This window comes from Acomys minous (genome assembly GCF_964271855.1).
Source record: "Acomys minous genome assembly, chromosome: 13".
Classification (NCBI taxonomy): Eukaryota; Metazoa; Chordata; class Mammalia; order Rodentia; family Muridae; genus Acomys; species Acomys minous.
In genome coordinates this window covers 44,386,446-44,414,340 of record NC_140495.1, presented here as the reverse complement: position 1 = coordinate 44,414,340, position 27,895 = coordinate 44,386,446, and the positions used below count along the sequence as shown (strand labels likewise).

The 27,895-nt window shown below is 39.5% G+C and overlaps 1 protein-coding gene across 5 annotated transcripts in view; it reads left to right on the top strand.

Annotated features, from left to right (window-relative positions):
- HMGCLL1 (3-hydroxy-3-methylglutaryl-CoA lyase like 1) overlaps positions 1-27,895 on the top strand; it is a 123,357-nt gene that overhangs the window by 34,998 nt on the left and 60,464 nt on the right. For all 5 annotated transcript variants that reach the window (XM_084754974.1, XM_084754978.1, XM_084754977.1 and 2 more), the window contains exons 2-3: positions 19,485-19,565; positions 19,758-19,865. In XM_084754974.1, the coding sequence (XP_084611100.1) occupies positions 19,485-19,565; positions 19,758-19,865 (189 nt within the window). The remainder of the gene's footprint in view (positions 1-19,484; positions 19,566-19,757; positions 19,866-27,895) is intronic.

Sequence of the window (27,895 nt, the reverse complement as noted above, 5' to 3'; positions counted from 1 at the left end):
TATGAAACTAGAAGGGTCAGTGCACATCTTTGATTTGGTTCCCCAAATTGGCATCGTTATACAAAAAAAGTAGTGTAACGGTGGCATGGTGAACACAATTTTGTCAAAAGAACACCAAATTACATCACAAGGTTGGATTATTGTGTGTTTGAAATTCCAAAAGCAATTTTAATGGTTTCCAAAATAACGTTGGAAGTGACATCAGCAGGGTGGCAAAGCATCGGGTCAGAAAGCCTTTATTCGCCATGATAGTGAGGAAAGAAAAAAAATTCATACTTAAGATACTGCTAGTAAAATTTTCCTTCTGGGCTTTAATTAGCATATCACTTATGTCTTAGTACATAATAACTTGGTAATAGTGATGAATGGTCTAGAGAGCATATTGTCTAGTTTCCTATAGTTTTATTATCAAGTTGAAACTAAGTAATATTCAATTTAAAGAAGAAAATTACGCACACACAACCTCAGCTCCACAAATGCATTCACATTCTTTCTTTATGAATTTTTCAAACTTATTTTAATGCTTTATGAGCTGTTTTATTAAATGTTTGCATTAAAATTGCTGTTTTCTGCTTCTTATGTTTATTTTTCTTATATCTAATCGATTGATTTCTATTTTCCGCCTGCTATTTTGCAAGGTTCTTGTTCTTGGAAGTGTTCATAATATTATATGTTCATATATCTTCTATTATCTCTCATAATTGACTTATCCATGGTACATTTGTATTTTTTATTGAAGCAGTGATGAAATGAATAGGAATACATTCATCTACTTGTTGTTCAGGTCATATTTTAAAAATATTATTCTGTGTGTCTGTTCGTGTGTGTGTGTGTGTGTGTGTGTGTGTGTGTGTGTGTGTTTGTGCAAGTGGATACCACAGCTTGCATACAGAGTACAGATTGTAGAGTTGGCACTTTTTCTATGCGAATTTCAGGAAATAAACTCAGGTCCTCAGACTTTGTGGCAAGCTCTGTTATCTGCAGAGCCACATATGGTGGCCCTTGAGTTTTGCTTTTTTAATTAATTAATTAATTATTTTTTTTAAGTTTTCCCTTTTAAATTAGTAAATAATATTAGATGATTTTAAAGTTTGCATTTTGTGGTCTATAATCTGCTGTATGTGAAGGTGACCACCATTTAATGCTTTTATGCTTTTCTGTAACTATACAAATAGAGAAGAGTCCACATTTTAGACCTTTTAAAAATGGAGGCATTTAAACTGTAGCTAAAAGCTGTTGGGAAACAGCTCGCTGTGCATGCCCGCTTTTTCAATTTGTCTACAAATTGATAGAAATAGATACCCTCCCTTAATGTTCTGAATTAACAAATCAAGAAATATTGCCCATGGAAGTTTAGGTGCCTTAATAGCATGTTATTTCTAAGGTACAGATACATTTTAATCAGATTGCCAGAGATTGGCTTCAAACTAGCCTTGGTCCATGGATACTATGATGAAAAGCTTTTCAAACATTAGCTCTTTCAAAGCAGCCCCTCTTTCTATGAAGGCGTTCAGGAAAAGAGTCGTCTTTCGATCATTCTGGAGGATGAAGATAGCAGTACAGTTCTGCCAATGATAGTAGTTTACAAATTTCTGATTTTGAGAGCTAAATGAGAAATTAATATTCAATAATAAAAAGGTAGAATGTGGAATGCTTAGTATTACCTTAAAATGCACCATGCACATAATTCAGATGAGGTGAAAAGAAAAAGAGAAGTCTAATTTAATTTCAAAAGAAAAATCTGTGTTTCAGGTCCAGATTTCTCATATGTATACAGTGATGACATTCGGTTTGGCTGTTAGAGTTGTTCTCTTTAGGAATGCATCCTGTGAAACTGGATATTTCACTATCTGTAAAGAATTTACCTGGACAAAGATTTCTCAAATTGGACTCCATGGGGGTTGGTACTCAAAGATAGGTGGGCAGCAAGGTGAGGGTTAGCGGGGGATGATCTGGAGATGCGAGAATATGACCAAATACATTGCATGAAATTCTCAAAGAATTGATAAAATATGTTTTTAGAAGGAATGGAATGAGTGGGACATATAGAAATATGCTTATAAATGTCTAAAGTGGATAGTGTTTAGAAGAGAAAATACTCATTCTTACATGGCAGATAAGAAAGAGTCTTATCTATTACCTTGTAGGGAATCAAATGAAGCCACAAATTATTGCTGATAGAAAGCATACATGCTGTTCACAGAGTCACACGCATGCTAAAGACTCAGAATGTGACTTCCACTTAGTTTTATGTGCAAGTGAATGCGTGACTCAAGCAGATCACCCATGTCCTAAATGAAAGAATGGTTCATTTCAGTTTTCCCAAAACTGAATGCTTGATATATTTAATCACATTTAAAAGGAGCCAGGGACATTATCACATTGAACTTAGGTCATCCAGTTCTTTCCAGTTCTGCTTAATTAACAGTAGAGCTTCATAGGTGAAAAGAAGACAGGACATCTCCTTGGAAAACTAAAGCAACATGAAAACCTAACATAGTAATCCCTTTCTTATTTCTTTATGAAAGTGAACCACTGGGACTCTGTTCCAAATGTGGGCGTGGGCAGGCTCTCAGCGTGCTCATGCTGGAGAGCAGCTTGGTCATGTTTACACAGTGTCACGGGGTGCACTGCACATTGAACGGGACACACTGAGCTCAGCAATGTGGCCCTTAGTGCGATGAAAATACATTTCAGACTATAGGCTCTCTTAAGGACACTATTGCTCTCTTCTGCAAAGCAATTTTGTTATTATTTAACTTTTTATTGGTTCTTTGTGAAATTCACATCATGCACCCCAGTCCCACCCATCTCTCCCCAATCCCTTCATACCTGCCTTCTGACTTTGTAACCTCCCCTGAAACATAAAAGATAAATCTCTGTGTGGAAGCCACAGTGTGTCACAGTGTGTCCCACAGTATACTGTTCTGTCCACACTTCCTTGTTACAAATGTTCCTTGCAATGAGTCACTGGACTGGTTCTAGGCCTCTGGCTTCTGCTACACTATCAATACTGGGTCCTCACTGCGACTCTTCTCAGATATCCTGTTGCTGGCCTGTGTCATGGAGCTCCTGCAGCTTTGGATCTGTAGAACCAGCCCCTACACACATCCCAGCAGTTCACTGACAGGGTAGATGTTAGCTGAGCTCGTCGTAATTTTTAAAAAGCTCAATCCTTTGTAACTTATTAATCACTCATTGGCTCTCACATGTTCCATGTGTAAAATACTCTCCAGCCCTGGCCCCAGCACAGCACGCAGAGCCTTGCGCCATCTGCTCTGGTGGGTTATAGTCAGGAAGTTTTGTTTGTATGGTTCATTACATCTCCCCAACAAGTATAAAAATGTTGGTTAATGTGTTGGATAAATGAAAGGCCGATTTTACTTTCCCAGAATTTAGGAATAACTTAATTCACCAACACTTTCAGTTTTTTAAACAAAATAGATCAATTGTTAATGTGTCAATTCTGGACAGATGGGCAAAGAAGGGCTTGCAGATATATTTTAAAATAGAGCTTTATAAAGTGCTATTGGACTATATAAATGAAATTATTATACTTCTATCTGAAAAGTTCCCAAGTAGATAGTAAATAGAATGACAGATAATAAAGAATATAGTTGAGTAATTTAACATATTGTTGGTTTTAGTAAACATTGGGAAATAATTTTACCCGAGTCTTACATGTTAACATGTTTAGGAAGTAAAGTCTTTCTTAGGCTGATCATTTCAACAATGTTGGTCTAGCAAATGGTATTGGAACATGTGGATACATCTCACTGCACATCATGGAACATTGAGATTCTCCAACTGAGGTTCCGCGAAGGCAACCCACTTCCTGTGCAGACATACTTTTGTGGTCCCCATTGCCTCATTCAGCTTTCAGCTCTAATATACATATTCCTTGAATATGTGTAATATAAAGGCCCTCCATTGGCCATCTTTAGTCTCGTCCTAGCAATCTCCTTATGTATTGACTGTCCAGGAGCTTTATAAACCTACAGATACAACCTTTTAGAATAACTGGTATAAGTGTACGTGTGTATGGAATTCAAGGATTTAAATTAATGTTATTCATTATCACCTCAAGAGCTTACTGGTCCTTAGATGACCCATCACATGTTATATTTTACCTTCTTTATTACTGTTTCTGTCTGACTTGTCTATTTATAACTGCTTATCTTTTAACACACTTTATGGCCCGAGGGCTGTGTGCAGCGAGGTTACATTGAAGCTATTGGGAAATTGCTTCTGTCTTTGGCTTAATTAAAGTTGGCTAGAAAGACTAAACAGTGGGATTAGATTTAAGAAGAAAGTAAAGGCACATCAAATAAGAAGATGCTCTGATTTAACCGAAATGTCATTTTTGTTTTGTTTTGTTTTCTTCATATACTGGTGAATGATGACAACCAAAATGCACTGATGTAAAGGAAAATACCCAGCTCTTTAATTGTACATGATATATAATTTTTACCTTCAAAACATGGTGTTCTTTCTTTGGGTAAACAATCCCCTTTAATAAACAGCACTCGTTGTCCATGTATGCTGGAAGATAATTCATGATGAGAATGCAGTGGAAACAATGATAATGTGATCACATTTACAATCGCCTGGTTTTGATTTTGTTCTGGTCTCATTTCTGTCATTTGAGGATGAAAGTTAATAAAAAAAGAAGGGAGTGCCTCCTCTTACTTCATCTGCTCATGCCATACCTCTTACTTCTTGGTCAAATTATAACTATTCCATCATTAGACACGATTTCACTATTGTCATCCAGAACTAAACCCAAAGCTGAGGAGCCTGTGGTCTCCTCTCAGCCCCTACCCTCCCAAGTTAATTCTGTGCCTCACAACTGGAGGAGAAGAGGCAGAAACAAGAATTCTTTTTCTTTTTGTTTTTTTGTTAAAGAATGTTAGTTTGACAGAAATTGTCAAAGACAGTCTGTTAGAATTTAACCAGGGATCATCTGGATGCTTTCAGGAAATTAGCACAAGATGCTAATCAAGCCCATCACAGCTTTGGATGCCAAATGAGCCAGTGAACTTCTTTCCTTGTTACACACACACACACACACACACACACACACACACACACACACACACACACACGGGTTTGCATTAAAACCAGTCACTTCAACAGGGATAGAGAGATAGCTCTACTGGTTCTATAATGGCATTTATATCTTGAGGTATCCAAAGCTGTCTAATCAAATATTAAAGCCTCATGCTACTGTAAACCTAGCAAAGAACCACTGTCTGGAGAGGTCATAGACTCTAGAGGAGAACCCACCACTCCCCAAATCACTATGACTTCTAACTACATTCTTAGTTCTTAGACTCATATGCATAGATAGTGCAGCTCTCATCCTTCAAAAAAGATGCTTCTTTTTTCAGAAGGCATAAACTATACAGAACATCTATAGCACAACCTATAAAGCTACAGTTTAGATGATGTCACTGAAGAAGGAGCATAAAAACGTTACAAGGTTTATTTCCAATACTTTGAAAGTGCTATTGCAGGCTGTTTAGGATAAAGAAGTTATACAAGTTAATTGTTAGTTGATCAAACCATGGTTATATGAACTACTAGTCTATTTTATCAGAAGAATATACATCTTAGGTGCAACAGATAGATATGCTTCTATAGAAAGATAAGGTAAAATAGATAAGGTCTTCCAATACTTCAGAGACATACAAACTATAGCATTTAAAAATGTTTTTATTATTTTAAGGATTCATTGACAATGAGACAGGTTAACTCCTGGCAACATCCAGCCTACCTCAAAGAGGATGATGAGCACCAAAGAACTTCCTTGTGAAGATGGCTTCAAATATGGTAAACAAGCCACTGCGTAGGGTGTCCTCATTTCTACCACAGATAGAATTCTTCCTAAAAAAGGGTAAGGTTGGATGCAAACGGAGTCCACAGCCAAACTCCGCCAAGACAGGGTAAGCAAGTCCTCAATAGTTCCTGTCAGATATATTGAGTCAGAAGGCTGAAGATGATGCTTCAACATTATAGAGAGTTTTGAGTGACTGCTCAGGTAGGAAACTGTCTCTGTCATCTTCTCTTTTGAGAAGTTGCTAACCTACACCCCTGTATACTCAGGTAACTGATTTTATTCCTTTTTAAGCCTCAGATGGGGTTGAAGACCAGATAGTGTAGTTTTACAATTAAGGTTAGTTGTTTAGGGGTTAAGATGTTTTTAGGTCTAGATAGATGTTTTAATTTGATAATGATGACATTGAGAATTTTAGACGCACCAAGATAGGAAAGATGTTTTCTTCAAGGCTGCCCAATACAAATAGCCAAAACACTAAGAATGTAACATTTATATAATTCCTGATTGTTTCATGGTTTTTCTTGCTGTAGGGAGTTTATTGTATATATGTGTAATTGTATAAATGTATATGTAAAAAATTAAAAAATATTTAAAATTATTAGAAGCCGAGGATTAGATGACTACTATGATATGCTGTGTTCTGGGCATGACAAGGATGTTGTATACATAAAGTCTCAACAAGATGGCCATCTGGACAAGACCTACAGTAACTACGCCAGTCAACATGCCAACATGGATGAAACAAAATTTCGTAAGGCTGCACCCCTATTTAAAGACCTACATAGGCAATCAACAGATGCTGGAGGAGAAACAGTTTTCCTCATGGATGAGCAACCAATTCTGCATGATCAGCTGTAGACATTTGTACATGTGGGCAACACTAGTTGAATTCACATCTATGCGCATTTACTAGCTTTGTGTATTTATAACAACAATAGTTATAACAGAAGGGGTCACAGTTCAAGAGGGAGTGGGAGAGGTAGAAGGATTAGGACAGAAAGGAAAGACTGGAAATGATCTAACTACAGAATACACAGATATGAAATTCTCAAACAATTCCCAAAAGATTAAGAAACAGCCAACTCTCCCATAAATATGTGTTATCCCAATGATAGAATCAGCTGTATAAATCGGTTAACTTGAGTGCACTGTATTTGACAAAAAACAAAACACTTGGGAACACAGTTAATTTTACCTACTTATTTGAAGACATGATGAAGAGTTATCCACATCCAGGTCAGAAATAGCGAGTTATGAGGCTTGTGTAGCATGAAAGATGTAGCTCACATATCATTTAAACTTTATATACAAATTAGAAAGTCTACCTTTCTTATTTATTTTTATTTGTTTTAATTTTTTTCCTTATTTTTAATTCTTTCACCTTACATTCTGACTGTATCCTCCTCCCTCATCTCTTCCCGGTCCCATGTTCCCTCATACACTCCCCTAGTCCTCAGAAAGGGGGAGTCCTCCTCCCCTACTATCTGACCTCAGCCTATCAGATCTCATCTGAGCATCCTGCATCCTCTTCCTCTGTGCCCTGGCAAGGCTGCCCTGCCAGGAAGAAGTGGTCGGTAAGGGGGCACTAGAGTCTATGTCAGAGGTAGCCCCTACTCCCCATAATATGGGACCCAAAAGGAGACTGAACTGCGTATCGACTACATCTGAACAGGGGGTCTAGGTCCTCAGGATGCATGGGCCTTGGTTGGTGCATCCGTCTTTGCATCACAACCCAGTCCCCCGCCCAGAGTTTTTGGTTCCATTGGTCTCCTTGTGAAGCTCATGCCCCTCCACGTCCTTCTATCCCCTAACTCTTCCATAAGACTCCCTGTGCTCCACCCCAAAGTTTGACTGTGAGTCTTAGCATCTGCTTCAATAACCCCGTGGGTGGAGTCTTTCAGAGGACCTCTATGGTAGGCTGCTGTCCTGCTCCTTCTCTTCAACTGCTTCCCTGTCTATTCTATTTGCCCTTCTGAATGGGAAGTAAGCATCTTCTCTTAGGGTCCTCCTTATTATTTAGCTATTTAGGTCTGTGTATTGTAGTGTGGCTATCCTGCACCATGTGGCTAATATCTACTTATAAGTAAGTATATACTGTGAGTGTCTTTCTGGGTCTGGGTTACCTCACTCAGGATGATTCCAGGTTCCATCCATTTGCCTGCAAATTTCAAGGTTTCCTTGTTTTTAATAGCTGAATAGTATTCCATTGTGTAAATGTACCACAGTTTCTTTATCCATTCTTTGTTTGAGGGATAAGTAGGTTGTTTCCAGGTTCTGGCTATTACGAATAAAGCTGCTATGAACATGTCCTTGTCATATGGTAGAGCATCTTTAGGGTATATGCCCAGGAGCAGTAAAGCTGGGTCTTGAGGTAGAACTATTTAGTTTTCTGAGAAAACAACAGATTGGTTTCCAAAGTGGTTGTACAAGTTTACACTCCCACCAGCAATGGAGGAGTGTTCGCCTTTCTCCAAATCCTCGCCAGCATGTGCTGTCACTTGAGTTTTGATCTTAGCTATTCTGATGGTGTAAGGTGGAATCTCAGAGTTGTTTTGACTTCCATTTCCCTGGTGACTAGGGACATTAAGCATTTAAGTGTGTCTCAGCCATTCTGTAGGAACCAGGCCTGACTGGGCTGCCTGCCTGTCTTGCTGTTTCATGTCCTGTTTCTAGCAGCTTCCACGTCTGTGTTTATCTTGGTTAGCTAGTCGTGTTTACTGCTCTGAGAACGCACCCCTCCCTTCCTCGAGACTTTTCCTCCTGTGTGTGATCACCTCTTGAGGGATTTGACCTGGGAGGAGGATTCCTGTTTGGCTGCCTACAAGAAGGCTCTTTGGAACTCTGGGATGATTTATAATAAACCACTGCAGGGTCTGCTGCTGTGGCTGCTGTTCTCTTATCACGAAGGATCCGCTGTGTTATTGTGTGTGTGTGTGTGTGTGTGTGTGTGTGTGTGTATGTGTGTGTATGTGCGTGTGTGTGCATGAGTTAAATCTGCAGCCCCTTGTCCTTGACTTGGTACTGTGGTGGCGCAGGCGCCCCAAGTGGAGGTCCCACCGAGATCAGGGAAAGAAGGGAGGAAGCTGATGGGTCACCCAGGGAAGCTGGCCAGCACCTCAGGGAGGTAGGAAATGGGCGTATTGGAAATAGGTGCTGTAGGTTTGTCCACGGTTCTGGTGGACTAGTGATTAAGGCACCGGGATTAAGCCTGAGAGTGTTAAAGATTTCATAAAAACAGTAGAATTGAGTAGTCCTTGGTTTATGGTATCGGGAGAGCTAAATAGCCAAGATTCGGATCAGGTGAAGTCTGATCTCCAGAGGACTTTACGAAATGAAAGGTCCAACAGTGTTCCCATCGCTACCTTTTCGTTATGACGTCTTGTTAGAGATGCGCTTAGGAGCGAGGATGAGAAAATAAGAGAGCAGCTAGGAAGTTTGGAACTTGCCCTAAATGAAGTGCAGGAGGAGAAATCTGTAAAATCTTTGGCCCCGTCTGAGATTGCTTCTGATATATCTTCTTCTAATTCTGAGGAGGAGGAGGCAACTTTAACCTCTGAGATACGGGCCCTAAAGAAGTTGTTGAGGGAGTGTAAGATTGAGGGAAAAGAAACTAGAGGAGAGCAGCCCCCTGCGTATAACCCAGATTATCAAAGTCAATTATCTTTGGCAGAGCCTTCTGCTCCCTCTACTGTCTTTCCAGTAGTCGAAGTGCCTCACTCAACTAACCCAGGGCAAATGCAGAGACAGCATGAAGACCTCCAGTTTATAGACATAAAACAGCTTAAGGAGGCAGTTATGGACTATGGTCCACATGCCACTTTTGCGATTGACATTTTTTAATCCTTCACAGGAAAATTCTTAACACCTAGTGACTGGCAACAAATGTGTAGAGCAGTCCTCAGTGGGGGTGATTATTTGCTTTGGTGCAGTGATTATCAAGAACAGTGTGTTCAGACCGCCACACGTAATGCAGCGGCTGGGGTTCCACAGAGAAACGTGGATATGCTAGCAGGCATGGGTTTGTATACTGAACTTAGTGCCCAGATACAATATGACCCAGCTGTGTATGCGCAGATAGCGACTTGCGCCATGAGGGCTTGGAAGTCCTTGCCTAATAACGGGGCAGGAGAACAGCTGTCTAATGTGGTCCAGGGACCCTCGGAGCCCTTCCAGGAATTTGTTCATCGCCTTATGCAATTGGCAGGAAGGATTTTTGGAGATGTGGAAGGAGCCATGCCTATTATTAAACAATTGGCCTTTGAAAATGCTAATAAGTATTGTCAGGAAGCCCTTCAGCCTTATAAGTATAAAAGTGTGAATGACTATCTGAAAATTTGCCGAAGTGTAGATACTACTCACATAATGGGACAAGTATTAGCTTCTGCTGTTCAGGGACGGTCACCTTCTGGGGGAGTCTGGCTGAAAACATTTTTCAGATGTGGCCAGATAGGACACCTTAAGAGAGAATATACTTGAAGGGAGACTGGACAAGCCCGAGATAGAGTTGATCATACTAAGCCAGGTTTGTGTCCTTGTTGCCAACGAGGGTATCATTGAGGAAATGAGCGCTGCTCTAACACAAATAGGCAGGGTGATAAATATGGATCTACTTGCATTTTTCTACATGTAGACATCCAATTATACCAGCACCATTTGTTGAAGTTGCTTCTTTGTAAAAAAAAAAAAATCAAGTGTCCATAGGCATGTGTGTATGTGTGTGTGTGTTTATTTATGGGTCTTTGAATCAATTCCATTGATCCACCAGTTTCTATGCCAGTACCATGCAGTTTTTATTACTGTTGTTCTACAGTACAGCTTGAGAATGAGGATGGAGATTCCTCCAGAAATCTTTTATCATATAGGATTGTCCTAGCTATTCAGATTTTTTCTATATGAAGTTGATAATTGATCTTTCAATGCCTATAAAGAATTGTTTTGGCATTTGATGGGAATTACATTGAATCTGTAGATTGCTCTTGGTAAGGCAGCCATTTTTTTACTGTTACTCCTACTGATCCATGAGTGTGGGAGATCTTTCTATCTTCTGATATGATCTTCAGTTTCTTTCTTCAGAGACTTGAAGGTTTTTTCATACAAGTCTTTCACTAGCTCAGTTAGAGTTATGCTATAATACTTTATGGTTTTTTGTGGCTACTGTAAAGGGTGTTGTTTCCCTAATTTCTTTCTCAGCCTGTTTGTCTTTTGTATAAAGGAGGACTACTGATATTTTTCTGTTGATTTTGTATCTAGCCACTTTTCTGAAAGTGCTTATCAGCTGTAGGAGTTCCTTGGTATAATCTTGGAAGTCACTTATATATATTATTATATCGTCTGTGAATAGTGATACTTTGACTTCTTCCTTTCCAATTTGTGTCCTTTTGATCTCCTTTAGTTGTCGTATTGCTCTAGTAAGACTTCAAGCATTATACGAAGAGAGTGGACAGCCTGGACATGTCCCTGATTTCAGTGGAAATGATTTAAGTTTATCTCCACTTAGTTTAATATTGGTTATAGGCTTGCTGTATATAGCCTTTACTATGTTAAGGTATGTGACTTGTATCCCAATCTCTCCAAGACTTTTAATATGAATGGATATTGGATTTTGTCAAATGCTTTTTCCGCATCTAAGGATATGATCATGTGTTTTTTTTTCTTTCCGTTTGTTTATATGATGGATTACATTGATGGATTTCCATACATTGAACCACCTCTGCTTGCCTGGGATGAAGCCTACTTGTTCATGGTAGATAATATTTTTATGTGTTTTTGGTTTGTCTTGCAAGTATTTTATGGAGTATTTTTACGTCAATGTTCATAAGGGAAATTGGTCTGAAATTGTCTTTCTTTGTTGGATCTTGGTGTGGTTTACGTAACAACAAGGTGACTTTGGAATGATAGAATGAGTTTGGTAATGTTCCTTCTTTTTCTATTTTGTGGAATAGTTTTATGAGTATTGCTATTAGCTCTTCTTTGAAGGTCTGGTAGAATTCTGTGCTGAATCCATCTTGCCCTGGCTTTTTTTTTTTTTTTTTTTTTTTTGGTTGGGGAGACTTTTGATGACTCTTTCTATTTTCTTAAGGGATATAGGACTATTTAAATTGTTTACCTGATCTTGATTCAATTTTGGTAGGTGGTATCTGTCAAGAAAAATTTCCATTTCATTTATATTTTCAAATTTTGTGGCATATAGGCTTTTGAAGTAAGATCTAATTACTCTTTAGATTTCCTCTAGGTCTGTCATTATGTCTCTCTTCTCATTTCTTATTTTGTGGACTTGCATACTCTCCCTCTGCTTTTTAGTTAGTTTGGCTAAGAGTTTGTCTATCTTTTTGATTTTCTCAAAGAACCAGCTCTTGGTTTCATTGATTCATTGAATTCTTTACTTTGTTTTTAATTTACTGAATTTAGCCTTGGGTTTGATGATTTCATATCCTCTACCCCTCTTTGGTGTTTGCTTCTTTTTGTTCTAGAACTTTCAGGTGTGCTGTTAAGTTGCTAGTATGGGATCTCTCCAATTCTTTATGAAGGTGCTTAGTGCTATGAATGTTCCTCTTAGTACTGCTTTCACTGCGTCCCATAAGTTTGGGTATGTTGTGTCTTCATTTTCATTGAATTCTAGCAAGTTTTAAATTTTTTTTTATTTTGTCCCTGACACAGAGGTCATTGAGTAGGGAGTTGTTTAGTTTCCATGAGTTTTTAAGCTTCCTATTGTTTCTGTTGTTGTTGAGTTCCAGCTTTAATCTATAGTGGTCAGATAAGATACAAGGTGTTATTTTAATCTTCTTGTGTCTGTTAAAGTTTGCTTTGTGATCAAGTATATGATCAATTTTGGAGAAGGTTCTATGAATTGCAGAGAAGAAGGTATATTCTTTTGTGTTTGGGGAAAATGTTCTGCAGTTGTCTCTTAGGTCCATTTGATTCATGACTTCTTATTAGTTTCATTATTTCTCCATTTAGTTTCTGTCGCGGTGATCTGTCTATTGATGAGAGTAGGGTGTTGAAGTCTTCCAATATTAATGTATGGAGTTCAATGTGTGAATTATACTTTAGTAATGTTTCTTTGACAAATGTGGGTGCTTTTGCATTTGGGACATAGGTGGTCACATTTGAGACACCGTCTTTGTATTTTTCCTTTGACAGGTATGAGCTGTTTTCCCCTCATCTCTTTTGATTAGTTTTTGGTTGAGAGTATATTTTTTTAGATACTAGAATGGCTGTTCCAGTTTGTTTCATGGGCTCATTTGCTTATAATACCTTTTCCCAGCCCTTTACTCTGAGGTGATGTTTATCTTTATTGCAGAAGTGTGTTTCATGTTCGCAGCAGAATGATGGGTCCTGTTTTCTCATCCATTCTGTTAGCCTGTGTCTTTTTATTGGGGAGTTGAGGCCATTGCTGTTGAGAGAGATTAATGACCAGTTGTTGTTAGTTCCTGTTTATTTATTTATTTTTTAATGTTCTTGTTGGTAGAGAGAGTGTCTGTGTGTTTCCTTTCTTTTGGTTTTGTGGAATTAGGGTTATTTTATTTCCTGTGTTTTTCTGGGTGTAGTTAGCTTCCTTGGTTTTGAGTTTTCCTTCTGGTAATTTATGTCGGGCTGGATCTGTGGCTAGGTACTGTTTAAACTTGGTTTTGTCATGGAATATCTTGTTTTCTACATCCATGGCGATTATAGATATAGTAGTCTAGCTAGCCCATATAGTGCTTATATGTTAAGCCTTTAAGCAAACCACCATTCTCTTTCAGTAGTGTCTGGACTAACTTACATCCCACAAAACAGTGCTTTCAAATGGTGACTGAATGTTTTGCTGGGTATAGTAGTCTGAATTGGCATCTGTGGTCTCTTAGTGTCTGCATGGTATCTCTTCTGGCCTTTCTGGCTTTCATAGTCTCTGTTGAGAAATCAGTTGTAATTCTGATAGGTTCACCTTTATACATGACTTGGACTTTTTCTCTTGCAATTTTTAATGGTCTTTGTTTTGTACATTCAGTGTTTTGATCATTATTGGTGGGAGGATTTTCTTTTCTGGTCCAATCTATTTGGAGGTCTGTAGGCTTCTTGTATGATTATGGGCATTTATTTCTTTAGGTTGGGAAAGTTTTCTTCTATGATTTTGTTGAAAATGTTTTATGGGCCCTGGGTCTTGGAGTCTTTTCTTTCTTCTATTTTTAGGTTTGGTGTCCCAGATTTTTTGGATGTTTTGTGTCAAGAACTTTTCAGTTTTAACAACTTTTAGTTTCTACACTTGAGATTCTCTCTTCCATCTCTTGTATTCTGTTAGTGTTTCTTGTGTCTGCAGTTTATTCTCTTTCCCAGGTTTTCCAACTCCAGGATTTCCTCAGATTGTGTTTTCTTTGTTGTTTATAATTTTATTTTTAGGTCTTCGATAATTTTATTCATTTCTTTCTCCCATTTGATTGTATTTTCCAGTAATTCTTTATAGGATTTATTCAATTCCTTCATCTGTTTGAATGTATTTTCCCATCTTCCTCCGAGAGATTTAGTTTCCTCTTTCAAGGCTTCAATCATTTCCATCACCTCAAATTTAAAACCTTCTTGCACCTCGGTGGTGTTATTATCTCCAGGGCTTGGTGTGGTAGGACCCTTGGTTTCCAGTGATGTCATATGTCTGTGAGTTTTGTTGCTTGTGTTCTTACACTGGCCTTTAGTTATCTGGTTATCTCTGGCATTAAGAGACCCGCAGGTTCTTCCTGATGGGGTTGCTGTCTGTGTACCAGGTGGGCCTGGCAGGTCAGTAGCAGGCAAAGAGAGCTCCAAGCCAAAGGCTGCTTGCTAGGGCTCCCCACGGCCTCCTCAGGTTGAAGGACAATGGGTACTGAAGCCTGTGCCTAAGTCAGCTCTGCTGGGTTCGCTCTCTGTGTCCCAGTTGGGTCAGGCAGGAGAGGGGCAGGCTGAGAGAGTTCCAAGCTGAAAGCTGCTTGGGTACCTCTTAGGCCTTTTCGGTTAACAATGTGGGTTGTGGCCAGTGCTCCACTCACCTCTGCTGCTTTGACTCAAAAGGCCAGGCCAGTGAGGAGCAGGTATATGTAGATCAAAGCTCAGAGTTTTTCTGATGCCCCACAAGCCTCCTCTGCTGGTTCACTGGCTGTTTCCTGGATAGGCCAGGCCAGTGAGGAGTGGCCAGAAAGAGATCCAACCCCCGGACTGCTCAAGTGTCCCTTACTTTTTTATATAAATGTTAGCCTTTTAATTAAGCATATTTGGGTCTTCAAATATGCTTATTGATACATATTCTTAGTAATTACTATCTAGGTATCTAATATATTACTAATACATGTAATATATATTTTAAAATAGCTCCATAGGACCAGAGCATCCAGAGTCCAAACCATTCACTCTCTCATTTATGGAGGAAAAGTGGGGCAGGCTAGGCAGTTAGGAGCTTTGGGTCTGTTTGAGGAGTGTCCTTCAGCAAGCATAATTTGTTGGGAGATGTGATATGTGAGAAGGAAAAGAAGCAAACAGCACTCTTTCCTTTGTCTCTAGCCTCAGTTGTCTATGCACAAGACAAAATACCAAACCCACATTCAAATTCAGGGAATAGTACTGGGTCCTTGCTTGATCCTTTGTGGTCAATTAAAAATAATCCATATTGAATACTACTCAGCTATTAAAAACAAGGAATTTCCAAAATTTGTGGACAAATGGATTGAACTAGAAATTGTCATAATGAGTGAGTTCACACAGAAGCAAAAAGAGCTAAATGGTATATACTCACTTATATCGAGACACTAGTCCAAGGTGTACGTCCCCATGAAAAACTGTACCTACCAGAATAGTGGGTAAGAGGGGAGGACATCCTATTGAAACTTTAGGTGTGAGAAGCCTGGGAGAAAGAGGAAATAGAAGGATCCAGCGGGTCCTGGAAAACTACAGGCGAGTCTGGGCCCTGGGGTCCTCTGCAAACTGTGGCAACAGCCAAGGAAAAAATAGGCAGTAAACCTCGAACCCCTACCCGGGCTAGCCGATGGACATTCTCCACTGTTGAGTGGAGAAGGAGATCTAACTTTCACACAAACTCTGGTGCCCCATATTTGAACATGTCCCTTGGATGGAGATGCCTTTTGGCACTCAGAAGAAAGATAATAGGTCACCAAGGAGAGACTTGATACCATATGAGCATATTCAGGGGGAGGAGGTCCCCCTCAGACACAGACTTAGGAGAGGGGAGGGGAGTAGGGGGGAAGTGGGAGGAAGGGAGGAATGGGAGGATACATGGGATGGGCTAACAACTGAGATGTAATATGAATAAATTAATTAAAAAAACAAAACAAAACAAAAAAAAGAAATCCTCTTATTCTGTTTTTCTGAGTAAAAAATTATGGGATTTTTTTTTTTTGGTTAAACTATCATGTACCTATATTAAATTTGTCTGCTTGAGAATTCTTTATAAGAATTAAATCAGTAAATATAACAACATTTTTATTAATATTTTTCTTCGATATAAAAGAAAATTTAGGAACAAAAAAATCCGTATTTAAAGCAATACATATTAACTGTTTGTTATGACATGTCTATACATGTATATTGTGTCTGAGTCATATTCTCTTCATATATTCATTATTCTTCTTTATTCTCCTCTCCTCTTCCATATCTCTCATTTTTATCATCACCTTTATCCATGTCTCAGTAAATTCACATATACAAGGAAACATAATATTTACCTTTGTGAAGTTGGTTCATTTGGAGAAGCATAAAGATAAACATTTCTATCTATTTCCCTGAAAATAGCATAGTGTTTCTTTATGGACAAATAAAATACAAAGATCATATTCTCTACTTCCGTAGGCACCTAGGAAGCTATGGTTTTCTGACTTGGGTGTTCTAAATAGCACCTGCACAATCTGCATGGCTATGCAGCTGTTTATGTTGTAATTGGCAATGGTTCGTTTGAGTATGTATCCAGGAGTGGTTTAGCCAGATCATATGGTACTTATATGTTTAGCCTTTTATTAGTAAACTACCACACTGTTTCTTCAGTGTCTGGACTAACTTCCATTCCACCAAATAGTACATAAATGTTTCTTATTTCCCGGTATCCATGCCCAAACTTTTTTTTTTCTTGACAGTCATTTTGAATAAGGTAAGATGGAATTGTGGTGCATACCATCTTAATTTGAATTTTTCTTGTGATTAAGGCTGAGATTGTTGAACATATTTTCCAGTATTTATTGAACATTTGAGATTCTTACATTGAAACCTGTTAAGTTCTTTTCCCCACATATTGGCCAATTTATTTGCTTTTTTTGGTATTTAGCTTTGTTTATGTTATTTCCTCCAGACACTTTAGATTACTTTGAATTCCTTATTATGGACACTACTGTCTGCAAGATGAACAGTCTGAGATGGTTTTTTAAATGATTTACTACAATAGAATTGAATTATCAAAAGAAATTGATGTTTGAAATTTTCATCATAGTGCCCATCACAAAATTATAATAAATAAATTATTTCAGTGTTGCAAATAGTATAAATGACATATCAGAATTATATTTTATTGATTTTTTTTTTTTTTACTGTTTTAGCTTTCTGGAGTTGAGGTTATTTTAACAGAGTGTAATTATTTAACTAAAACAAACAAACAAACAAAGAAACAAAACCCTAGTATATTGGTTACTCTTCTGCTACTGTGATAACACACCATAGTCAAGGAAACTTACAGGATGGAGATTGTTTCAGGGTACAGTTCCAGTGGCAGAAGAGTCCATTGTGGTGGGGCACCTTGTAGCAAGAGGCAGGAGCAAGAATTGAGAGCTCACATCCCCAATTACAAACAGTAAACAGAGAAAGCAAGCTGGACATAAGTACATAAACCTGTCCTCAGTGACATACTTCCTCCAGCAAGTTCATGCCTCCTAAACTTTCTACACAGCAAGTGGGATCAAGTGTTCAAATACCTAAGCCAATGGCGAACATTTTCATTTAACCACGCCCTTCCTCTCCCTGACAAACTTCATGGCTATCTTAACGCAAGTGTGTTTAGTCCAACTCCAAGAGTCCTCGTAATGTTTTTTTCTTCCTCCACAGTATCAACACTGTTGAAAAGTCCAAAATTTCTTCACAGATTGAAGGAAATGTATTAATTATAATCCAAGGTTAAATTAAAAAGCATATTGCATTGTTCAAACTAATGATGACACAGAATGTAAGAATAGGGACATGGTTAGTAAATACTGGATCAAAGCAAGATCAAACCCTAGCAGACCTTGTAGCTTCATGCCTAGTGTTAAACATTTTAACTGGTTGTGCCCTTTGGGCTTCGCTGCCGTTAACATACATCTTTCCTGGGATAGTTCCACTTCCACTTCCTGTTTGCAGTCATCCTTGACAGATGTGCTATGGCTCTGAAATCTCCAACATGTTGGGGGTGTTCATGGAACTCAGGCTTTATTTTCACAGCTTCATGCGATGGCCTCTCAAAACATTTGGCTCTCTAAAAAAGGTTTACGAGGGGCTCCCCTGCCATGTGCTGCCTGGCCTTAATGGTTCTGAAACCACAGGGGGAAGAATCCATGCCCTCGTCTCTCTTTCGTGCTGTATGTCTCTAAAGCTAACACTACCCACATTAAGCTGCCAGCTTGGGATGGACACTGGGCACTTGAATCGCAGCAGCAGCAGTACTTCCATTCGGTTGTTTTTGGAAAATGCCTCAGGTTTTCTTACACCAATTGGAAGCTTGGCTGGGTGAGGTCTTTCCCTGAAGGCATCCTTCCCTTCATTGCAGTGCAGGGTGGGAAAGCTCTCTCAAACAGTACTCATTTCCTTCACAAAGAAGGAAGCCCATGCCTTGGCTGTTGCATTGAGGCCCTTAGTGTGTTTCTTTCTGCCCCCACTTGCTCCTGTTTCACTATAGACCTGCATAAACATTATCAGCAGCAGTCATGGCTCAGATTCAAGGTTATACTGTCTTGAAATTTCCTCTGACAAAGAGTTAGCCTATTACTTTTTAATTTAGCCTCAGTTAAGTTCTTAGGCCACGGGCAAAAGGCAGCCAGACTCTTTGCCAGAACACCACACAAATGGCCTCCAGCCCAGTTGCTCCGAAAAGTCTTTGCTTCCCTCTGAAACCTCTTGAGCCAGGCCTCTACAATTCGCTTCGTCCTCAGCACTGTCTTTCAGGCGTCTGCGAGAATAGTGATTGAAGCTCTCTATTCAACATGCAACCACTTTTCTAGGTCTAAGTCCCAGTCTTCTACATTCCTCAGATAACAACAACTGCAACAACAGCAACGCCTATGGTCAGGTTCCTTATTACAACAGCCTACTCTCTGGAACCAAATGCTACATTAGATGTTTCACTATTGCTGTAATAAAATACTGTAACCAAGGCATACTACAGATTTTTTTAGGTTGGTGACCTGTCGTGACACACAATAGCAAGCAGTAGGAAGTGGGGCAGGGCCTGAGTCAAAGAGAGTAAGCTGAAGACCATGAGTGCCCAAATCCACCTTTAGTAACCTACTTCCTCCCTCAAGGCTACAGCTCATACACCTCCAGAAACAGCACCGCCACCTGGGGACCAAGTGTTTCACTAGCCAAGCCTATGAGGGACATTCTCCTCCAAACCGCCACAAACCTGTCAATCCACTTAATATCTTCCCTTCTTGTGTGCCTGCTTGCATTTCAGGAAGTATCCCACTTATCTGGACTCCCTGAATATGTGAAAATAGTAGAAGTTGGACCTCGGGATGGATTGCAGAATGAAAAGGTAGGCTTATATCAGGTTTACATAGTGAATTTCTCAGAAATTTGATGGTATGTAGGTTTTATATTTTAAGCAATATTACTGTTTGAATTTTTAAAATCATATTGTATTTGTTTCAATTAGGAAGTGCTGTTTTGTGCTTCAGTAGATTTTATATAATTCACTTATACAATATGTTTTATGATTTTTTTTTAGATTATAGTCCCTACAGATATAAAAATTGAATTCATCAATCAACTTTCCCAAACTGGCTTATCTGTAATAGAAGTAACCAGCTTTGTGTCTTCCAGATGGGTACCACAGGTATTCAAATTTGTAATGATATAATTTAGCATGTTTAAGTTTAGTGAACACTGTGATATATATATGTGTTTGTGTGTGTGTGTGTGTGTGTGTGTATTCATAACCAGATATAACTGATATAATAATTTCCATATATTATAAACTATTATATTAGTTTGCATTCTGACAGGATTTGGAAAACCTTTGATATGTGAGTTGAATCTTAAAGTTCTCTAAGGATTAATATAATATTTAGCTATTTTAAGAGGTAACACCATATGTTAATATTATGTAAACATATGTTCCAAAATAACAAATATAAGTAAGACTCTCTAGCAACTTTGTGCCTCCCTTAAATTTACCATTTATGACTGACATTTTGGCTATCCTGAGCATCTTCAGGTGAATTTCACACTAACAGATGAGTGATGTAAAGTTAATTCTTCATTTTTTTTATCATTTATTTATTTATTTATTTATTTATTTATTTATTTATTGGCTTTTTGAGACAAGGTCTCTCTGTGTAGCCTTGGGTGCCCTGGACTTGCTTTGTAGGCCAGGCTGGCCTCAAACTCACAGTGCTCCACCTGCCTCTGCCTCCCGAGTGCTGGGATTAAAGGCGTGCGCCACCACTGCCCAGCTCTCATTTTATTCTTTTAACCACTCATATTTCTGAACATGCAATGTGTGAGTGAGATAAGTCATTTACAGTATTCTCATTAAAAATGAAAGGATGCTATAGCTTTATCCAGAATTTCAGAAAATTAACAAAACCCGTCAATCCTGAAACTTGATTAGAGTCTTTGAGGCATAGTTTGCAATTAGTGACAAGTCTGGCCTCGTCCTTCCGAGCCCCAGCCCTCTCTCCTCTGAACTTCATCTCATTGCTTGCTTCTGATTCCATTCCCACAGCTCCAGTATTCTCTGCTCTCTTCACTTGGCTGCGTTCATATTATTCTGGCTGTTGGTGCTCTTCCCTGCCTAACCTCTCCCCTTTCACTGTGCCTCTCATACCAACAGTCACTCCACTGAGGAAGAAAAGGCTTAGTTTTCTGACAAACTCCACTTGGCTGTGAAATTGACATCTCAGCCTCATCAGGTTCAAATCCCGGCTCACCCCTATCACACACCGCTTTGTACCTCTGTCCCTCTGAGACTCTTGTGCTTGATTCTCCCAGGGGTTGCTCTTTACACCCGATCAGTTACTATCTTGGTTAGTTATGGCTGCAGTAGTGAGGACGCCGAGCTGGTTCAGATGCCAGAGATCTGTTCGCTAGTTCTAGAGTCAGGATGCTGACAGACCTGAGTTCTGTGACGTCTTGCCTGCTAGTGTCCACATCCCCACCTTTACAGTGCACCCTCATATGGCAGGCAGAAGAGTAAGGAAGAAACCTACTTCCTGTGCCTCTTACAGGTGTTTTACCCATAGCTGGGGCTCTGTCATGACCATGTAGATACTGTTCAGAGTGCTCTCTTCAGATACTATCCTGTTAGTATGAATCCAGGGAAAAGTAGAGCAAAGTGGCTTAAACATTCAGTCTACAGTAACAAAACAAAACAAAAACAACCAACCAAAACAAAACAGAAACACCACTCCCCCAAATGACAAATAAACAAAAAAAAAATCTCATAAAGTGTTTCCGGGACTGGCAAGATGATTGGTGGGTCAGAGTACTTTGCAGCAAGCCTGGCAGCCTGAGTTCAAATCCCCAGAACCCACGCAGTGAAAGGAAAGAACTAGCTCCTGCACACTCTAGCAAACCCATGCCTGCGCATGCACCCACTCACTCCCACTCCCCGCCCCACCCCCGCAGCAAACATATACAAGGAACTAATCTCTACTATAGTCTATACTTGCTTTTCCTTTTCAATTCCACAGGTACATCCGCAACCCACTAACACACAAGATATTACAGTCCACTACATGGAATATGTAAACGTTGTTTCTTCCTTATTTATATATCCTACTTATAGTGACTAAAATAAGCTTCCAGGAATGTCACCTCTAACAAACACATTCTAACTCTTTACAAAATTCCCTTCTCACCGAGAAAAGCTTGGAAAAATCACGTTCAAGTCTCTGTCTATGTGACCCCAGTTCTCCGTTCCACCCTGCGCTCCGTCAATGCAGTTCACATTGCTGAAGCTCCTGCTACCGTGGATTCCTGTTCCTATTTCCCTGGCTTTTAGACATGGGGACTATCGAACAGGCACTTTACTCATAGTTTTGCTTACTTACCTCTCAAGTTCTGTACTCTGCATTCTAACAGGATGATGAGAAATGGTGAAAACGCTGAATCCTTCCAGTTGGCAGTGCATTCAATATAAAAGAAAACCTCATGCAGTTAGCAATAACTCTTTACTGAGTTACTCTCATTTCTTGTCAGGTAGAGATTTTTCTTCCTCTCACAGTTGTTGCTCATAACCATAAACTCTTTATGTATTTATAAATCTCTGATTATTACTATTTGTACTGTGTCACGAAGATAATGTCTGTGCATCTTTTGTTCATCATTAGTGCTTGGGCCATAGTATGTAGGTATACAGTAAAGTACTGCAAAATGAGTAATGAGTCAGTCAGCTTGAACCGTAACATTGTCTTCAATTATCTTGTGTAGGTAAGTAGGCCTGATTTTCATCTATGTATCTGTTATTATGTAATTAAATAGACAGATATCTTCCTTCGGGAAATACATTACTTGATATAAATACATTTCCTCGATTATTTCGTGAAACAACCATATTTCACCAGCTGCCATTGATTTTCAGCAACTGCAAGAAATTTTTATTATCTTTTAGAATTGAAGTCGCTCCATTGTGGCTCGTGCTGTGCTTTTTACATGTTTGATTATGGCCAGGAAGAGATAGGACGCACTGGCCTAATTATAGATGTAGAACTAGAAGAATGGATAGGTCCTGGTAACATTTTTAGTAAATTATAACCAAAATATGACTTCAGGTACTAAGTCTTTATTTCTTCAAGATTCGATACTTTCCCAGTGATTTAAAAAGTTGCATTCAAACTATTTTTCTCCTAATACGATGATGCCTCTGGCTCCATGCTACCAGTATTTATATGATAATAGAAATTGATTGATAGACTATCCTTCAGACGCACTTATGATGATCACAGAGACATTGGAAAGAATGAGGCTAGAACAATTTCTTAAAGGCCATACTTAATCTCTTGTGGCTAACGACAAGAAAATATGACAAAAGAAGAAGAAATGAAGTTTCCCTGTAAGGAGGAACTGAAGTGTGCCTCCTGGCCTTGCTTAAATTAGTACAGGTGAGAGACACATAAAATGGTGGAATTTATTCTGTGTTTGGTTCCCAAGTTGAATTGGGATTAGCCTACTAAAAATTAATGAGCCCGTTCTAAGCTCGGAGCAAGGTTAAATAAATGACTGAATTGTCTTACATAGCTCCCGGGAACACCTGTGTTGTGGAGAGGTGGCTTTAGAACTGTGCCCTTATCCACAGTGTGCCCTGCAGTTGAGGAAGTGCTTTAACCTCTCTGAACCTTAAAACTTCTAGCACAGATGCCTGCAGTAGAGGATGGTTGTGGGTAGCCACAAAGGGTCAGGCACATCAATGGCCCCTGTGTGTGCATGATCACAGGGCCCGCCTCCTGACAAGTGTTCCATGTTTTCCATTTTGCCTCTATTAATATGTGCTCATTTTAAGCCTCATCTGGTTACATGCATCCAAAGAAAAATGATTTAAATAAATCACATAGCCACAAAAGAGCAGTGTGCCTGAATCAAAGACAAATATTACAAACTTTATCTTTCAAAGTCGCAGTAGCCTTGCTTCGCGTTACAAACGCATCGAGGGTTTCTCTAGGGACAGCCTTACGGACGGACGTTCTATTTTTGTACTTTGTTCCATATTGTGTGGCTGCTTTAGGTTTCACTGAACTTATATTTGAAAGCTTTCTCTTTTAAACTCCTTCATTCTCATTTTAGAAGAACATGATGTAGTAGAAATTTTAAAGAAATACTGGCAAAGATTTGCATACAATGAATTTGGTCTAGCGTCTGCGTATATGTTGTCTGAAGTGATTTCTGTCTCTAGAGACAGTGAACAGGGTCCTCTTGGTGTTCTGTGAGTTCTGTGTTTCCCTGGAGCTGATGCTGCATCCGATGTAGGTCATGGGAATAGTCCTCCAGTTTGTGTTTACATTGCTGCTTGTTCACTTATTTCTTTTTTTAGCATTTTAAAGTTTTTTTTTTTTTTTTTTTTTTACAGTTTCCCTCCTACTGTTTTGTTTGGCAGAAGCTGTCTAAGTCAAACAGCTTAAAGAAAAGTTCCGCGGTAGCAGGGTGCCGTATAAAACAGGATCCTACACCTATAATTTAAATGATCACAGATGATAAAATGCCTGCCATTAAGAAACACATGTTCTTTATAACTTATCTGGAAAAAAGATTTCCTTAGAGTGACATGTAATATAAGAATGTTTGAAATTAGTCCAGGTAGCCTTTCACTTAGGTGGAATACACAATAGCATGAGAAAGAAAACACATTAAAAACAGATTTCCTGTACCTTTGGAATATGCCTGTTAATAGTAAGCTATTTAAAAATTATTGTAACTATCATAATTTTTAAAGTGAACTGAATTTTTTTTGTATCAGATATTAACTTGTTCTTTTTATTTGTCAGTGTTGTATTCATATGAATGATTAAAACAAATGCTACTTTGTTTGAAAATAAGAATAAAGTATGTAAGACTATATTTACATATATCATATGCAATGGGTCAGTTATAAATATTATTTGTCCCTGATGAAGCTTTTACCTATTGGAATAAATGGATAAGAAGTCTTCCCGAAGGTATAAAACTGAGTTTTTCTTTACAAGAGTAGGAAAAAATGTACATAAAAGACTGTATGTAGTATTATTGTTTTTCACAAATCACTCTAACACTTAAACACAAGGCCAAGGTACACGTTAGCCAGGGGACCTCTGTAACCTTTCCCGTGTGCTTATTTTACTATGGAGGACAGTGCGTTCTTTATTGAAATGGAAATGCATTTACTAAGCTGATATACCAGGTTTAAATTTACATTTGTGAAATGTAAGAGACCACATCTTTTGTATCTAGTCTGCCTTAGTCTTTATGGCTCTGTTCTTTATAAGGAGTGTAGCTGGTGATATGGTAGGGAGGTACTAATTTTATGGAGATGAGAGAGAGAGGGAAAGAAAGAGGGAAGGAGGGAGGGAGGGAGGGAGGGAGGGAGAAGGGAAAGGAGGGAGTGGGAGACGGAGGGGGAGGAGAAAGGAAGAAAGGGGCAGGGTGCTCCAAATCTCCAAATTGCTGGTTTACGAGTCATAGTCATGTGTCCAGGCAGCGGAAAGGTCTCAGCACGATTTCAGTGAAAGAGTGTCTACTCTTATGGTGTACCACATATGGCCCTTGGCATTTCCATGAAGGGAATGTTGGCCAAATTAAGGCACTACTTCCTACTTCCTGATGTTACACTGTCCGCTCTGCTACCCAGGAGACCTTAGTGTTACCCAGGAGCCCCTGGTGTTACCCAGGAGCCCCTGGCGTTACCCAAAAGCACAACCTGGCAGACTACAGAGAAGAAACACATAACCCACAGTCTCCACAGAGGACAACTGTGCGGGCCACACACTTTTGTGCTTAGCGTGGTGCTGCCGGATGATGACACGGAAGTCAAAGCCACACTGTAACCTGTGACTCACCATCATTACCATAGTCTGTACCTGAAGGTCCCTCATATATATTTGCAATAGAGGTAGATTTATTTAATGATCTCAAACAGCTTTAGGAACCAAATACTGTAATCATGAAGAATACCCACTGGGAGAGTCTTATTTCATTTCCTCCTCTAACTTGACATTCCAGGTATAAACATTAATCATAACTTTCTCAAAGAAAGATTGACATGAAGAGATCAAACGGTAATGTTTTCCTTAAAACCAGGGTCTAAATGACCACATTGTGTTGCTTCTCAATCTCTATGAGCTTTTTCGTTTTCTTATGTGTCAAATACATCTGCATAGTCAATTTGTGTCCTTTAGGTGGGTGTGAAGATGCTAATTGATATAATGCAAATGACATTATATGGTTTTTGAAATTACGTGGCAGAAATTGTGCCATGAGAATTCTAGTGAACTTAGCACCTGTCTCCTGGAGTTATTATAGGAGCACATTTACTTACATAGGTGCAATGTTAACCCTTCAAGAAAACTGAAAGCAATAGATGCTTTTTGCCCTTTCCTTCTGTGTCCAGTATTTAACACATAAGCCATAGACCCTGTAGATTGCTTTAATGAATCCCGTGTATTTTCTTATACTGAAGGTGTACCCCGTGTCACATATTTTGTGTGGGCAAATGTGCCTACATGCATGTCCCCAAACACATGTCATTACCACTTATCCCTGGCAGCTGGATCAAACAGGCTGCAGCAATGTTCAGAGTGCCTGGGGATTCCGTTTGTTTGGCATCACACTGGAGCCAATCTGCTGTTCCTCAAAGGGCTCTTCCATCTCTCTCAGGTTCCCCGGGAGGCGAATGGTAGTGCAAATCTCATGTCCTGATGCCCTTAGGCTGGCCAGCACGGACAGCACTCCAATTGTCCACTTTTCGTATGTAGGTCTGGCCTGTGATGATAAAAGCTCTTTTATTTGTATTTTTTATTATTTATTTTGGGTTTTCGAGACAAGGTTTCTCTCTCTGTAGCTCTGGCTGTTTTGGACTTGCTTTGTAGATCAGGCTGGCCTCGAACTCATGAAGCTCTGCTTGCCTCTGCCTGCATCGCCCATGAAAGCACTTTCATCCATCTATCTTACCCAGCTACTCCACCTTCTGGTGATCTCCCCCCCGCCCCCCGCAAAGAACTGCAGGAAGCTGGCCTGCATGCCGGTGGTGCCCTTCACTCACCGGAAGTGTGCCATGGACATGCTTTAAGTTCTGGAGATCCATGGCAGCAGCGTTTCCCAACCGTGGTCAATTGAGCAGGTTGAACCTGTGTGAATCCTGAGGTGGGCAGGTCAGCGGGTTCCTTAGCAAAGTCCACAAGCCTGCAGATGAATCTAGCAAGCTTTGGCATAAGCAGGTTGAAAGCATTTCTCAGAACAATCAGGTCTGTATTGTTTCCAAAGCACCAAGACAAACATAAGCTGTCGCACCATGCCATCCGGAAGTCAAAGTTGCTCAGGTTTAACGTCATCTCCTGGACCTGTTCATCTAGGACAAGCAAACCCAGTGTCTGCTTGGCCTCCGCCAGCCGCCCCTACAGCGACTACTGTGTCTGGGACTTGTACCTGTCGCTGAACAAGAAGCACATCTCGAGGCTGGCGTAGCAGGCCACTGGCGGAGACCACCAGGGTTGCCGGCTGCAGCCATTTTCAACACAACACCTAGCCGTGCTGGACACCAAATGCTGTTAGTTCAAATCTAACATTGAAAAGGACTATAGTTACATATTCTTTGAAATACAAATACGTTGAAGTAAGTTCATGCTAATTGTGCTCCAGAATTAATACTATCTATCTTAGATTGATTCAATTTATATTTTATCTGCTTACGGTATATAGAAAGAAAGATATGGCCTAGTACACACACACACACACACACACACACACACACACACACACACACACACACACACCTTCTCCATCTCCTCCAGGCTCCCTGTGTTTTGGGAATACCAGTATGTCTGTTATTTAACTTGTTCTTCCTGATGAAGAGGTAGAAAATCTGAGACCTGATTTTTATTCATTTCTGGTATGATTTGGCAAGGCATTTTCATTTCTCTATGTGTTGGAAACTTTCCACTTATTCACTCTCCCACTTAATGCTTTTATTTTTTTCCCCCTGTATTTAAAACCATATAGAGCCCTTTTGTTAGACTTAAAACTGAGTACCAGCATAGGCGCAACTCTGTAATTATAATGTTAAGGTGGTTGAGGGGGGTACAGTTGCTTGGAAAGTGGAAAACAACACACAAAGGGATTTTAAAGTCAGGTGAGTATCTGTAAACGAGTTATAATCTGGGAGAACCACACAGCTAGCAT